Source organism: Salmo salar, chromosome ssa01 (genome assembly GCF_905237065.1).
Source record: "Salmo salar chromosome ssa01, Ssal_v3.1, whole genome shotgun sequence".
Classification (NCBI taxonomy): domain Eukaryota; kingdom Metazoa; phylum Chordata; class Actinopteri; order Salmoniformes; family Salmonidae; genus Salmo; species Salmo salar.
Window position 1 is genome coordinate 10,362,493 of NC_059442.1, and position 13,618 is coordinate 10,376,110.

Sequence of the window (13,618 nt, forward strand, 5' to 3'; positions counted from 1 at the left end):
AAAATGTAAATTCATTCTATAGAGCCACTTTAACATTGCCGTGGATGTTTCTAGATAAATCCATATCCTGAAACGAGCGATAAAAGGATGTGAAAACCAGAGCTCCGTTTTCACACTCATGGATGGTTAGTGTTAAGTGACTAAGCAGTCATTCATATGGCCATGGTGCTTGCTTAAATATTCCAGACTGCCAGAATAAGACTGAGGTGAATTTGTATGATTTACTATATATATATATATATATATATACATACATACATACATACAGTTGAAATCAGAAGTTTACATACACCTTAGCCAAATGCATTTAAACTCAGTTTTTCACAATTCCTGACATTTAATCCTAGTAAAAATTCTGCACAATAAATTGGGTGAATTTTGTCCCATTCCCCCTGACAGAGCTGGTGTAATTGAGTCAGGTTTGTAGGGCTCCTTGCTCGCACATGCTTTTTCAGTTCTGTCCACAAATTTGCTAATGGATTGAGCTCAGGACTTTGTGATGGCCACTCCAATACCTTGACTTTGTTGTCCTTAAGCCATTTTGCCACGACTTTGGAAGTATGCTTCAGGTCATTGTCCATTTGGAAGACCCAACCAAGCTTTAACTTCCTGACTGGTGTCTTGAGACAAGGTCCTTAACGATATCATAACCGCCATCGATAAGAGACATTACTGTGTAGCTGTATTCATCGACCTGGCTAAGGCTTTCGACTCTGTCAATCACCACCTTCTTATTGGCAGACTCAACAGCCTTGGTTTCTCAAATGATTGCCTCGCCTGGTTCTCCAACTACTTCTCTGATAGAGTTCAGTGTGTCAAATCGGAGGGCCTGTTGTCCGGACCTCTGGCAGTCTCTATGGGGGTGCCACAGGGTTCAATTCTTGGGCCGACTCTCTTCTCTGTATACATCAATGATGTCGCTCTTGCTGCTGGTGATTCTCTGATCCACCTCTACGCAGACGACACCATTCTGTATACTTCTGGCCCTTCTTTGGACACTGTGTTAACTAACCTCCAGACGAGCTCCAATGCCATACAACTCTCCTTCCGTGGCCTCCAACTGCTCTTAAACGCAAATAAAACAAAATGCATGCTCTTCAATCGATCACAGCCCGCACCTGCCCGCCCATCCAGCATCACTACTCTGGACGGCTCTGACTTAGAATACGTGGATAACTACAAATACCTGGGTGTCTGGCTAGACTGTAAACTCTCCTTCCAGACTCATATTAAGCATCTCCAATCCAAGATCAAATCTAGAATCGGCTTCCTATTTCGCAACAAAGCATCCTTCACTCATGCTGCCAAACATACCCTCGTAAAACTGACCATCCTACCGATCCTCGACTTCGGTGATGTCATCTATAAAATAGCCTCCAACACTCTACTCAACAAACTGGATGCAGTCTATCACAGTGCCATCCGTTTTGTCACCAAAGCCCCATACACTACCCACCACTGCGACCTATATGCTCTCGTTGGCTGGCCCTCACTTCATACTCGTCGCCAAACCCACTGGCTACATGTTATCTACAAGTCTCTGCTAGGTAAAGCCCCGCCTTATCTCAGCTCGCTGGTCACCATAGCAGCACCCACTCGTAGCACGCGCTCCAGCAGGTATATCTCACTGGTCACCCCCAAAGCCAATTCCTCCTTTGGTCGCCTTTCCTTCCAGTTCTCTGCTGCCAATGACTGGAATGAACTGCAAAAATCTCTGAAGCTGGAGATTCCCATCTCCCTCACTAGCTTTAAGCACCAGCTGTCAGAGCAGCTCACAGATCACTGCACCTGTTCATAGCCCATCTGTATACAGCCCAGCTACCTACCTCATCCCCATACTGTATTTATTTATTTATTCTGCTCCTTTTGCACCCCAGTATCTCTACTTGCACATTCCATCTTTTGCACATCTACCATTCCAGTGTTTAATTGCCATACTGTAATTACTTTGCCACCATGGCCTATTTATTGCCTTAATTCCCTTATTTTACCTCATTTGCACTCACTGTATATATACTTTTTTTTTTCTTTTTTTCTTCTACTGTATTATTGACTGTATGTTTTGTTCATTCCATGTGTAACTCTGTGTTGTATGTGTATAACTGCTATGCTTTATCTTGGCCAGGTCGCAATTGCAAATGAGAACTTGTTCTCAACTAGCCTACTTGGTTAAATAACGGTGAAATAATTTTTTCTATTTTTTTTTTAATGTTGATTCAATATATAGAAACAGGACATGTTTGTCCCCAACAAATAGAAGACACATTGTGCAAGCTACTTGTGTCTGTTCTAGATTATGGGGATATTATCTACATGCATGCTTCAGCATCAACACTTAAATCGCTGGATGCTACTTATCATTTGGCACTTAGGTTTATTACGAGTGCTAGCTACAGAACTCACCACTGTGTTTTATATCAAAATGTGGGTTGGACTTCGCTGTCCATGAGACCAGAACAACATGCTCTCGTGTTTGTCTATAAAGCACTTCTGAAGAAACTACCTTCTTGTCATCACCCATCATTATAATTATAATTCATGAAACCAGGTCTGAAGCATGGATTACACTTGAGGCCCATGCGATTTCCACAGAGTTGGGTATGGCTGCCTTTTCCTGTTACGCTCCTTGCCTATGGAATAGCCTGCAGACCAAACTTAAACTTCAGACTCTTGTCCCCCTTGCCCATTTTAAACATTTATTGGGCGATTTTTATATTGCTTGTAACTGCTTCGGGTAATGCAAGTTCTTGTGCTGTTAGGGGAATAACCTATGTGTAAGTGTAATAATCTGCTACTGTATTTTTTTGTGTTATCTGTGATCGTTTTGTTTCTTAATCATTGTACCTAAACTGTATGTGTAAACATGTATACGCAGGGCCCAGCTGTATAAGAGACCTTGGTCTCAGTCTGTGTTCCTTGTTGAAATAAAGATATAATAATATCCACATAATGTACCTTCCTCATGAAGGCATCAATTTTGTGAAGTGCAACAGTCCCCCCTGCAGCAAAGTACCCCCACAACATGATAGTGCCACCCCCGTGCTTCACGGTTGGGATGGTGATCTTTGGCTTGCAAACCTCCCCCTTTTTCCTCCAAACATAACTATGGTCATTATGGCCAAACAGCTTCATCAGACCAGAGGACATTTCTCCAAAAAGTACGATCTTTGTCCCAATGTGCAGTTGCAAACTGTAGTCTGGCTTTTTATGGCGGTTTTGGAGCAGTGGCTTCTTCCTTGCTGAGCGACCTTTCAGGTTATGTTGATATAGGACTCGTTTTACTGTGGACATAGATACTTTTGTACCCGTTTCCTCCAGCATCTTCACAAAGTCCTTTGCTGTTGTTCTGGGATTGATTTGCACTTTTCGCACCAAAGTACGTTCATCTCTAGGAGACAGAACGCGTCTCCTTCCTGAGCGGTATGACGGCTGCGTGGTCCCATGGTGTTTATACTGGCGTACTATTGTTTGTACAGATGAACGTGGTACCTTCAGGTGTTTGGAAATTGCTCCCAATGATGAACCAGATTTGTGGAGGTCTACATTTTTCTGAGGTCTTGGCTGATTTCTTTTGATTTTCCCATGATGTCAAGCAAAGAGGCACTGAGTTTGAAGGTAGGCCTTGAAATACATCCACAGGTACACCTCCAATTGACTCAAATGATGTCAATTAGCCTATCAGAAGCTTCTAAAGCCATGACATCATTTTCTGGAATTTTCCAAGCTGTTTTAAGGCACAGTCAACTTAGCGTATGTAAACTTCTGACCCACTGGAATTGTGATACAGTGAATCACAAGTGTAATAAAAAAGAATTAAAACATCTGTCTGTAAACTATTGTTGGAAAAATTACTTGTCATGCACACAGTAGATGTCCTAACCGACTTGCCAAAACTATAGTTTGTTATCAAGAAATGTGTGGAGTGGTTGAAAAACGAGTTTTAATGACTCCAACCTAAGTATATGTAAACCTCCGACTTCAACTATATATATATATATATATATACTGAACAAAAATATAAAATATAAATGCAACATGTAATGTGTTGGTCCCATGTTTAATAAGCTGAAATAAAATAGCCCAGAAATAGCCCAAAAACTGATTAAACAGCATGATCATTACACAGGTGCACCTTGTGCTGGGGACAAAAGGCCACTAAAATGGGCAGTTTTGTCACACAATGCCACAGATGTCTTTAGTTTTGAGGGAGTGTGCAATTGTCATGCTGACTGCAGCAATATCCATCAGAGCTGTTGCCGGATAATTTAATGTTTATTTTGATACCGTAAGCCACCTCCAACGTTGTTTTAGAGAATTTGGCAGTATGTCCAACCGGCCTCACAACCGCAGACCATGCCAGCCCAGGACCTCCACATCCGGCTTCCTCAACTGCGGGATCTTGCCAGCCACCCAGACAGCTGATGAAACCTAGGAGTATTTCTGTCTGTAATAAAGCCCTTATGTGGGGAAAAACGTTTTCTTACTGGCTGGGCCCGGCTCTCCAGTGGGTCGGCCTAGCTCCCAACTAGGTAGGCCTATGCTCACCCAGTTGTTGCAAGTTGCGTTTATATTTTTGTTCTGCATAGATAGCCACCCAGCCAGCCACTGTAACGCCTCAATCACACCGATTGTGTTTTGCATTTTGGTACACCAGAAGTACATTCATTTCCAGTGGAACGCTACGTGTGCCTTGCACTATTGCGTTACAGAGGCCTAATTAGTACGTTATGTGTGGTGCATACGTTGGATTTATCTAACATATGCGTAGACGGTTTGACAGAGATGGTAGCAGACGGTTAATGTTGAACTTTTGTTGCACACATATCCAAATTGTGCTGCGTAACAATTCCACCAATGTCGGTGTGATCGAGGCGTAAATGTATTGTTTTCAGGTCAGAGAGTTGAGGGTGAGGCGTGCCTGGTTACCAAGGTGACGGCCCAGCTAACATGGCTAGCTAGAGCAGCAAGGCGTTTCTCTCTCCAGCCTTTCAGTCTTGGAGGAGCTCGCTAGATCAGCCAACTAGCAATCTTGCCACAACACGGCTGTTCCATGAAATTATCGCAATGTGTTATTTAAATATAGGACTAGTATGGATAATCTACTTCTGTGCAGTGAACACTTTGAAGAATGGATAGTACGTTGATCGCTTGCTTGCCTGTACTACGTTACTAGCTAGCGTTAGCTAACCTTACATTGGCTAGGAAATATCGTGGCATGTCAAATTCTTTTTCCAGGCAACTTTTCATATTCTCATATAATTATACAGCTAACATTAGACAGCTGCTAGCTAGAGCTGCATGTTTTTTTCTTAATTATTACAAGAGTAACGTTAGCTACATGTCTAAACTGTTTTGTTATGCAGATTACAAGATAATCAACAAAATTGGAGAAGGGACATTTTCAGAAGTGGTGAAGGCTCAAAACCTGAAAGATGGGAAGTATTATGCGTGTAAAACGATGAAGCAGTCACTCAGCAGGTAACTAACTATCAGGGGTGCTGCCTGCTGTTTGCCTTGGGGTGCTCCACGTCCTCTGTGTGTGTGGACCCTCACCTTGAATCTTGAGCTAGCAGCATGACACCCTTACCTATCCAACTGGAAGTCACTGTCAACATGCCCTGACTGTGACCCAGTGAGGTTGAGTTCGGCTAGGCACAATGTTGCTTTTTAGAACAGATTTTTCTAAGCCTGTAAATTAACGTTTAACCTATATAGCTAACTACTCTCAATTTAACTACTCCATTTTGTGAATCGTCTTTGAAAATAAGTCATGACATGATACATGTTCTCAACAATGTAAAGAAAGTTAATTTAACATGTGTTGGTGGTTATCAGTCTGTTACAGAGTTAATAACAGGTTTCGCTACATGTTTTTTGGTTTGTTGTTCAGCCTGGAACAGGCCAACAACCTGCGAGAAGTCCAGGCCATGAAAAGACTGAACCCTCACCCAAACATCATTCAGCTGCATGAATTGATATTGTGAGTACAATGTTTGTCCCTGTCTTTTAAATTGTTTGTGTGAAGCCTCAACCGAATAATAACTTGGTAATTTTGTCTGATTAATTCAATGTGTTACAGTGACAAAGAGTCAGGGACTCTGTCCTTGGTATGTGAACTGATGGAGATGAACATCTATGAGTTCATACGAGGTCAGACACACAGTGAAACTGCTACTGTGAATGACATAAAACGTCTACCACAACTGTAACTACAGCACATCAAATACTATTCCCATTCAGTTATCTTGTGTATTGCTAACTTGTCTCACTTGCAGGGAGGCAGCAACCTTTGCCAGAAAGTAAAATCAGACACTACATGTACCAACTCTGCAAGTCACTCGATCATATGCATAGGTAAGAATGAAAATATTGAGATGGGATCTTGTCCATGTATAAATACATTTCCTACAGACGAAAGACAGAGGGTGTTAAGGGTATGTTTTTTTGCTTCCCCTAAAAGTAAACAGTTGTACCCTGTTGTTATCTTGGTACAGCAACGGGATCTTTCACCGGGACGTTAAGCCAGAGAACATTCTAATCAAAGTAAGTAAAAAAAAGAATGATGCTGAAAACCTTGCCTGCTGATTGGTAAATCAGAACTGTTACTGTTACATTGTTTACCATATGTTGTCCATGACTTGGTTGGTTGCTTCCATAGCACGACGTGCTCAAACTTGGAGACTTTGGCTCATGCAGGAGTTTGCACTCCAAGCCCCCCTACACAGAGTACATCTCCACCCGCTGGTACAGAGCCCCAGAGTGCCTCCTCACAGACGGCTATTACTCACACAAGATGGACATGTGGAGTGTAGGATGTGTTTTCTATGAGATCATCAGGTACCTTTCATCGATCATCAAATTAGATACAGAACTGCTTATGTCCATTCTAGTAGGAGACTTTGGTTATGGCTTTAGCGTTGTGTTCCTCTACGGCCGAAGCCACAGACATTCGTGAACAGCTGCTGTCGTGTAAATAGCCTTGTTGACATCACAGACGATAATGTTTGTGTATTTCAGTCTCAGCCCTCTGTTTCCGGGAACCAATGAGTTGGATCAGGTGACCAAGATCCATGATGTTTTGGGTACACCTGACAGCAGTCTCCTTCAAAAATTCCCTCAGTACGTTTGTTAGATACGCTTATCATGTAATGAAGACCAATGACTTACAGTATGTTCAGTGGAAACCATTGTCCTCAGTGACAGTGTTGTACATACATTTTTTTGACAGGTCTAGGGCGATGCGTTTTGACTTCCCTCTGCGGAAAGGCAGTGGAATATCTCAGCTCATCCCAAACTGTTCAGCACCCAGTCTGTCGTTGCTCTACCAGATGCTGACCTACGACCCAGAGGAGCGCATTGGCGCAAGAGCGGCGCTACAGCACATCTTTTTTAGAGAGCTACGGTAAGCACATAAACTGTACTGTATAACAAATACATAGACATACTGTGCTTTATAATTGTAGTATGAGAGATAAAGTATTTAATTGAATTCATATGGTAAATGCTATCTTCCCTCCTGTCCTTGTCTCAGGCTGGCGGAGAGGAGAGCTGATAGTCTGCGCAGAGCCATTGTGACTGTAGAGGGAGGAGAGAGCAGTGGGACCCCCCACTCTGTGGATCACCTGCGGCGCATGGCCAGACAGGGCAGGAGGCAGGTAAGAGACGGACACATCTCCTAAAAAGGTTGACCCAACATCACATTTTATGAGTAATCAACCACATTACAAAGGGTAGGATAAAATGTTTTAATATGCTACATACTGGGAAAATGACAATATTCCATAATTTGGATGTACTTTTCCCTACTATGATGGGGCTATAGTCCCTTATGATGGCATAATATTCTTCTGTTTTTCTGCACAACATTAAGCACGTTGCCGAGCCTCTGATCAGACGCAACGCCCCACAGGTGGAATTACCAAAGCTCAATGTGGTAGTGCCTGCACCCCAGATTACCTACCCTGTTAGCACAGTGCCAGTTCTCACCATCACTCACCGTGGGTCCCTCCCAGCCATCACATCAAAAAAGTGCCACTCACGGTTGGCTAAGGTAAACACACTGTATTACGGTGTACATTTTAGGACATCCCTATGGGAAAGGGGGATACCTAGTCAGTTGTACGACTGAATGCCTTCAAATGAAATGTGTCTTCCACATTTAACCCAACCCCTCTGAATCAGAGAGGTGTGGGGGGGCTGCCTTAATTGACATCCACGTCTTCGGCGCCTGGGGAACAGTGGGGAACTGTTTTGCTCAGGTGCAGAACGACCAATTTTTACCTTGTCAGCTCGGGGATTCGATCCAGCAACCTTTCGGCCCCAACGCTCTAATCACCAGTATGGCTACTCCCTACGACAAAATGTCCTGTACAGACATGACTTTATTGCACATCATAAAGACAATCTGAGGCTGTATGTGTCAAGAATCTGAGTAGGACTGCTGGTCTAGGATCAGACCCCATCTGTCCATGTAATCTTATTCATTATGATCTAAAAAGCAACACACATCCTAGATCAGCATTCCTACTCCGAGACCCTTGATATACAGCCTCAGGACTCAATAGAATAGCGTCCATGTGTTCATATATTTCTGTTAACCCCGTTTTATCTCCTCTTTACCCAACAGCCAAGGGATGAATCCCACTGCTCTGCTTTCAAGACCTACTACATGCCTCCTCTGGATAGGAAACCTGGTGGCTACTGAGAGACCCAATTTTTAACAACTGTTGCTATTCAACAGACCTGTTGTACATACTCAGATCTGATTTGGTTAGACATTGTTGAACAAAGCTACTTCGCTACTTCAAAGCCTGCTGCTTTCTGGTGAGCAATGCTAACATGGTGTTGGACAAAGGAATGTCCCATAGCAATAATTACCAGGGTTAATTTGTATAAGTCATCATTCCGGCAGATGAAATACAACATGATCCCCAAAGTATATTTGACTCTGTCATCAGTGTTAGGCAAATGAGAAGATGCCTATTGACCGTTAATAACCCAACCATTTCCTAACTAGGTGTGTCATGTTATTAACGGTTGTTGATAAATTTGCTCAAAAGTGAGCTAATGACTACTCGCATGCAATGCAGAACTTCAATGAGGAGCTCTGATATACACTGAATGTACAAAACATTAAGAACACCTGCTCTTTCCATGACAGACTGACCAGGTGAAAGCTATGATCCCTTATTGATGTCACTTGTTAAATCCACTTCAATCAGTGTAGATGAAGGGGAGGAGACGGGTTAAAGAAGGATTTTTAAGCCTTGAGACATGGATAGTGTATATGTGCCATTCAGTTTGTGAAGTTGCAAAACAAAATATTTAAGTGCCTTTGAACGGGATATGGTAGTAGGTGCCAGGTGCACCAGTTTGAGTGTGTCAAGAACTGCAACAATGCTGGGTTTTTCCACGCTCAACAGTTTCCTGTGTGTATCAAGAATGGTCCACCACCCAAAGGACATCCATCCAACTTGACAACTGTGGGAAGCATTAAAGTCAACATGGGACAGCATCCTTGCGAAACACTTTCAACAACTTGTAGAGTCCATTCAATGAGAAATATGAGGCTGTTCTGAGTGCAAAAGCAGGGGGTGCAACTATGTTCCTAATGTTTTGTACACTCAGGGTATTTAATAAAATGATGAAAGATCAGGTGTTAGTACCTTGGTAAGTTCATTGATTCAGCACATGATTCAGTACATTGTATCCCAGTGCTAGATAAAATCAGATTTTTGGAAATTGTATTTTTTTGCTCACAGAGCATTTCTTTACGATACAATCAAAATTGTAGATTTCCTAGACCACCTGTGACTTCCAAAGCAATAGTCAAGTACATGACCAACAAACTCTCAATGTGTTTTAGTATCGCCCCTGGGCCTGGAGAGCTGCAGGCACGTCATGGTTTTGATTAAACCAACCCGGAAGACCAGGTGGGTTGAATATAGGCAATCACTAAACTGATCAGATGTGGTGCCTAGTTGGAACGAAACCCTTCAGTTCCAGCAGGAGCAGGGTTGCCTACCCCTGTACTACTGCATTGCCATAAGAGTATAACATGTAGAAACTGTATTGAGAAAAAGCAACATATTTTGTAAGTTAAGTTCTGTGATGGTTTTGCCTTTTGTTCTATGACATATTACATAAGATTTTCCAATACTGTGACAGACTGTTTCTAAGTCATTTGAGACAGAGGTATTATTGTACATATGAAAGGCATATACTGTGTACGTCCATACTTATCCCAGCACGTATTGTATGGGAACAAGCAAAGTGAAAGTGTGTTTCATGAAGTGTATCTTTACAACCCAAATGTAAAAACATTTCACCAAGCACTTATAAAAATCAATCTGCACAATAAAAATAGACAAACAAAATCACTAACAATACAAGTGTAATAGAATATATACCTTTTTAATTAAGAATAAAAAAAAGTGTCAAACGTTAACCACAATCCAAAAATATATTCACTTCACCATTCGTTCCTTCTGTGGTTAGTGTGGAGTCACTTAACTCCTTAAATAGGCGTCACACGGAACAAGGTCCTGCTGTGGGTCTTTTTGGACACATAGAAAAGCGTTGCTGATGGTAAGCAAAATATATATTTTCTTTATCTTAGTCTATAAGACTTCCTGAGCTTCATAATATTTGTGAAGTTGACAGCTGCTTTGTCTGACTTCTGCACATTGTGATTATTATGCGTTTATTTCGAGCATTTAATACATTAATCTCGTATATCAAAATACATCTGCATGAATTTTGTACAAGAGAAAAGAACTGCATACTCAAGATTTTAATATAATTAATGTATATTTTTCTGCATTAGAAATATAACAATTTCCTTAAACGATTAGAAGTTACACTACAGTAATAATTTGCTATTACCCCGATAACTCACTGAATTGCAATACTACGATAGAGCAGATTTTCATCTGAAATAATTACAATAAATGCTTAAAGGAAAACCCCACACAAAAACAATATTTTGGTATTTGTTTCATTAGTCCATTGTTGATATAGTCCGAAAATGTTTTGCATGTCCAGCAATCAAGTTAAGATATACAGTACCGGTCAAAAGTTTGGACACACCTACTCATTCCAGGGTTTTTCTTAATTTTTTTACTATTTTCTACATTGTAGAATAATAGCGAAGACATAAAATAACACATGGAATCATGTAGTAACCAAAAAAAGTGTTAAACAAATCAAAATATATCTGCGATTCTTCAAAGTAGCCACCCTTTGCCTTTGACAGCTTTGCACACTCTTGGCATTCTCTCAACCAGCTTCATGAGGTAGTCACCTGGAATGCATTTCAATTAACAGGTGTGCCTTGTTAAAAGTTAATTTGTGGAAATTCTTTCCTTCTTAATGCTTTTGAGCCAATGAGTTGTGTTGTGACAAGGTAGGGGTGGTATATAGAAGATAGCCCTATTTGGGAAAATATCAAGTCTATATTATGGCAAGAACAGCTCAAATAAGCAAAGATAAAACAACATATCATTACTTTAGGACATGAAGGTCTGTCAATACGGAACATTTCAAGAACTTTGAACGTTTCTTCAAGTGCAGTCGCAAAAACAATCAAGCGCTATGATGAAATTGGCTTTCATGAGGACGTCACAGGAAAGGAAGACCCAGAGTTACCTCTGCTGCAGAGGATAGGTTCATTAGAGTTACCAGTTTTACTGTACCAGTCAAATAAATGCTTCACAGAGTTCAAGTAACAGACATCAACATTAGAGAAAGGTGGATACCTAGTCAGTTGTACAACTGAATGCCTTCAACTGAAATGCGTCTTCTGCATTTAACCCAACCCCTCTGAATCAGAGAGGTACGGGGGGCTGCCTTAAATCGGCATCCACGTTTTCTGTGCCCAGGGAACAGTGGGTTAACTGCCTTCCTCAGGGGAAGAACGACAGATTATCTTTTATGGTCTACCATCTGCCACACTGATTTTTTTACCTTGTCAGCTCGGGGATTCGGTTACTGGCCCAACACTCTAACCACTAGGCTACCTGCCACCTCTTATTACGTGAATCAGGCCTTCATGGTCAAATTGCTGCAAAGAAACCACTACTAAAGTACACCAATAAGAAGAAGAGACTGGCTTGGGCCAAGAAACACGATCAATGGACATTAGACCGGTGGAAATCTGTCCTTTGGTCTGATGAGTCCAAATTGGAGATTTTTGGTTCCAACCGCCGTGTCTTTGTGAGACGCAGAGTAGGTGAACAAATGAGCTCCACATGTATGGTTCCCATTGTGACGTATGGAGGAGGTGGTGTGGTGGTGCTTTGCGGGTGACACTGATTTATTTAGAATTCAAGGCACACTTAACCAGCATGGCTACCACAGCATTCTGCAGCGATACGCCATCCCATCTGGTATCTGCTTAGTGGGACTATCATTTGTTATTCAACAGGACAATGACCCAACACACCTCCAGACTGTGTAAGGGCTATTTGACCAAGAAGGAGAGTGATGGAGTGCTGCATCAGATGACCTGGCCTCCACAATAACCCGACCTCAAACCAACTGAGATGGTTTGGGATGAGTTGGACCGCAGAGTGAAGGAAAAGCAGCCAACAAGTGCTCAGCATATGTGGGAACTCCTTTAAGACTGTTGGAAAAGCATTCCAGGTGAAGCTGGTTGAGAGAATGCCAAGCGTGTGCAAAGCTGTCATCAAGGCAAAGGGTGGTTACTTTGAAGTATCTCAAATATATTTTGATTTGTTTAACACTTTTTTAGCTACTATATGATTACATATGTGTTATGTAATCGTTTTGATGTCTTTACTATTATTCTATAATGAAGAAAATAGTAAAAATATAGAAAAACCCTTGAATAAGTAGGTGTCTAAACTTTTGACTGGTACTGTATAAGTCAAAATACAGCCGGTATATTGAATTTCGAAAGTTACACATCTTGAAAACTTGATTGCTGACATGCAAAACATTGGGACTATATCAACAATGGACTAATAAAAAAAATACCAAAAATAGTTTTCGGGTAGAGTGTTCCTTTACTAGATATAAAAGGCTTTTAATCATTTCTCCTCCTAACAGCTGTCAGAGTTATTGCACACCCAAAATGTAAAGCCATTTTCCACTGATAAAACTATACTGAACAAAAATGCAACAATTTAAGGATTTTACTGAGTTACAGTTCATAGAAGGAAATCAGTCAATTGAAATACATTCATTAGGCCCTAAACTATGGATTTCACATGACTGGACAGGGGCGCAGCCATGAGTGGGCACAGGCCCACCCCCTTGGGAGCCAGGACCGCCAATCAGAATATGTTTTTCCCAACAAAAGGGCTTTATTACAGACAGAAATACTTCTGAGAATCCCCCACCCTTCCTCAGACGATCCTGCAGGTGAAGAAGCCAGATGTGGAGGTCCTAGCCTGGTGTGGTTACACGTGGTCCGTGACCTACGGTTGTGAGGCCGGTTGGATGTACTGCCAAATGCTCTAAAACGACGTTGGAGGCAGGTTATGGTAGAGAAATGAACATTACATTCTCTGGTAACAGCTCTGGTGGACATTCCTGCAGTCAGAATGCCAATCGCACGCTCCCTCAAAACTTGAGACATCAGTGGCATTGTGTTGTG

At 41.7% G+C, this 13,618-nt stretch overlaps 1 protein-coding gene across 3 annotated transcripts; it reads left to right on the forward strand.

Annotated features, from left to right (window-relative positions):
- The first annotated feature begins 4,907 nt into the window (after positions 1–4,907).
- LOC106611066 (MAPK/MAK/MRK overlapping kinase) lies at positions 4,908–10,161 on the forward strand. 3 transcript variants are annotated; one of them, XR_001330063.1, is made up of 13 exons: positions 4,909–5,135; positions 5,364–5,478; positions 5,891–5,980; positions 6,080–6,150; positions 6,276–6,354; positions 6,495–6,543; positions 6,659–6,837; positions 7,018–7,119; positions 7,229–7,402; positions 7,532–7,655; positions 7,871–8,050; positions 8,627–8,823; positions 9,866–10,161. XR_001330063.1 is itself a non-coding variant. In XM_014211059.2 (12 exons), the coding sequence occupies exons 4-12, from the start codon at positions 6,136–6,138 to the stop codon at positions 8,702–8,704; spliced, it is 1,014 nt and encodes a 337-aa protein (XP_014066534.1). In that variant the 5' UTR covers positions 4,908–5,135; positions 5,364–5,478; positions 5,891–5,980; positions 6,080–6,135; the 3' UTR covers positions 8,705–10,161. The 3 variants fall into 3 exon arrangements, 2 of the variants coding, with proteins under 2 accessions (XP_014066534.1, XP_014066430.1); XM_014211059.2 differs by having other exon boundaries at positions 4,908–5,135; positions 6,461–6,543; positions 8,627–10,161; XM_014210955.2 differs by having other exon boundaries at positions 8,627–10,161.
- Positions 10,162–13,618: the final 3,457 nt, after the last annotated feature.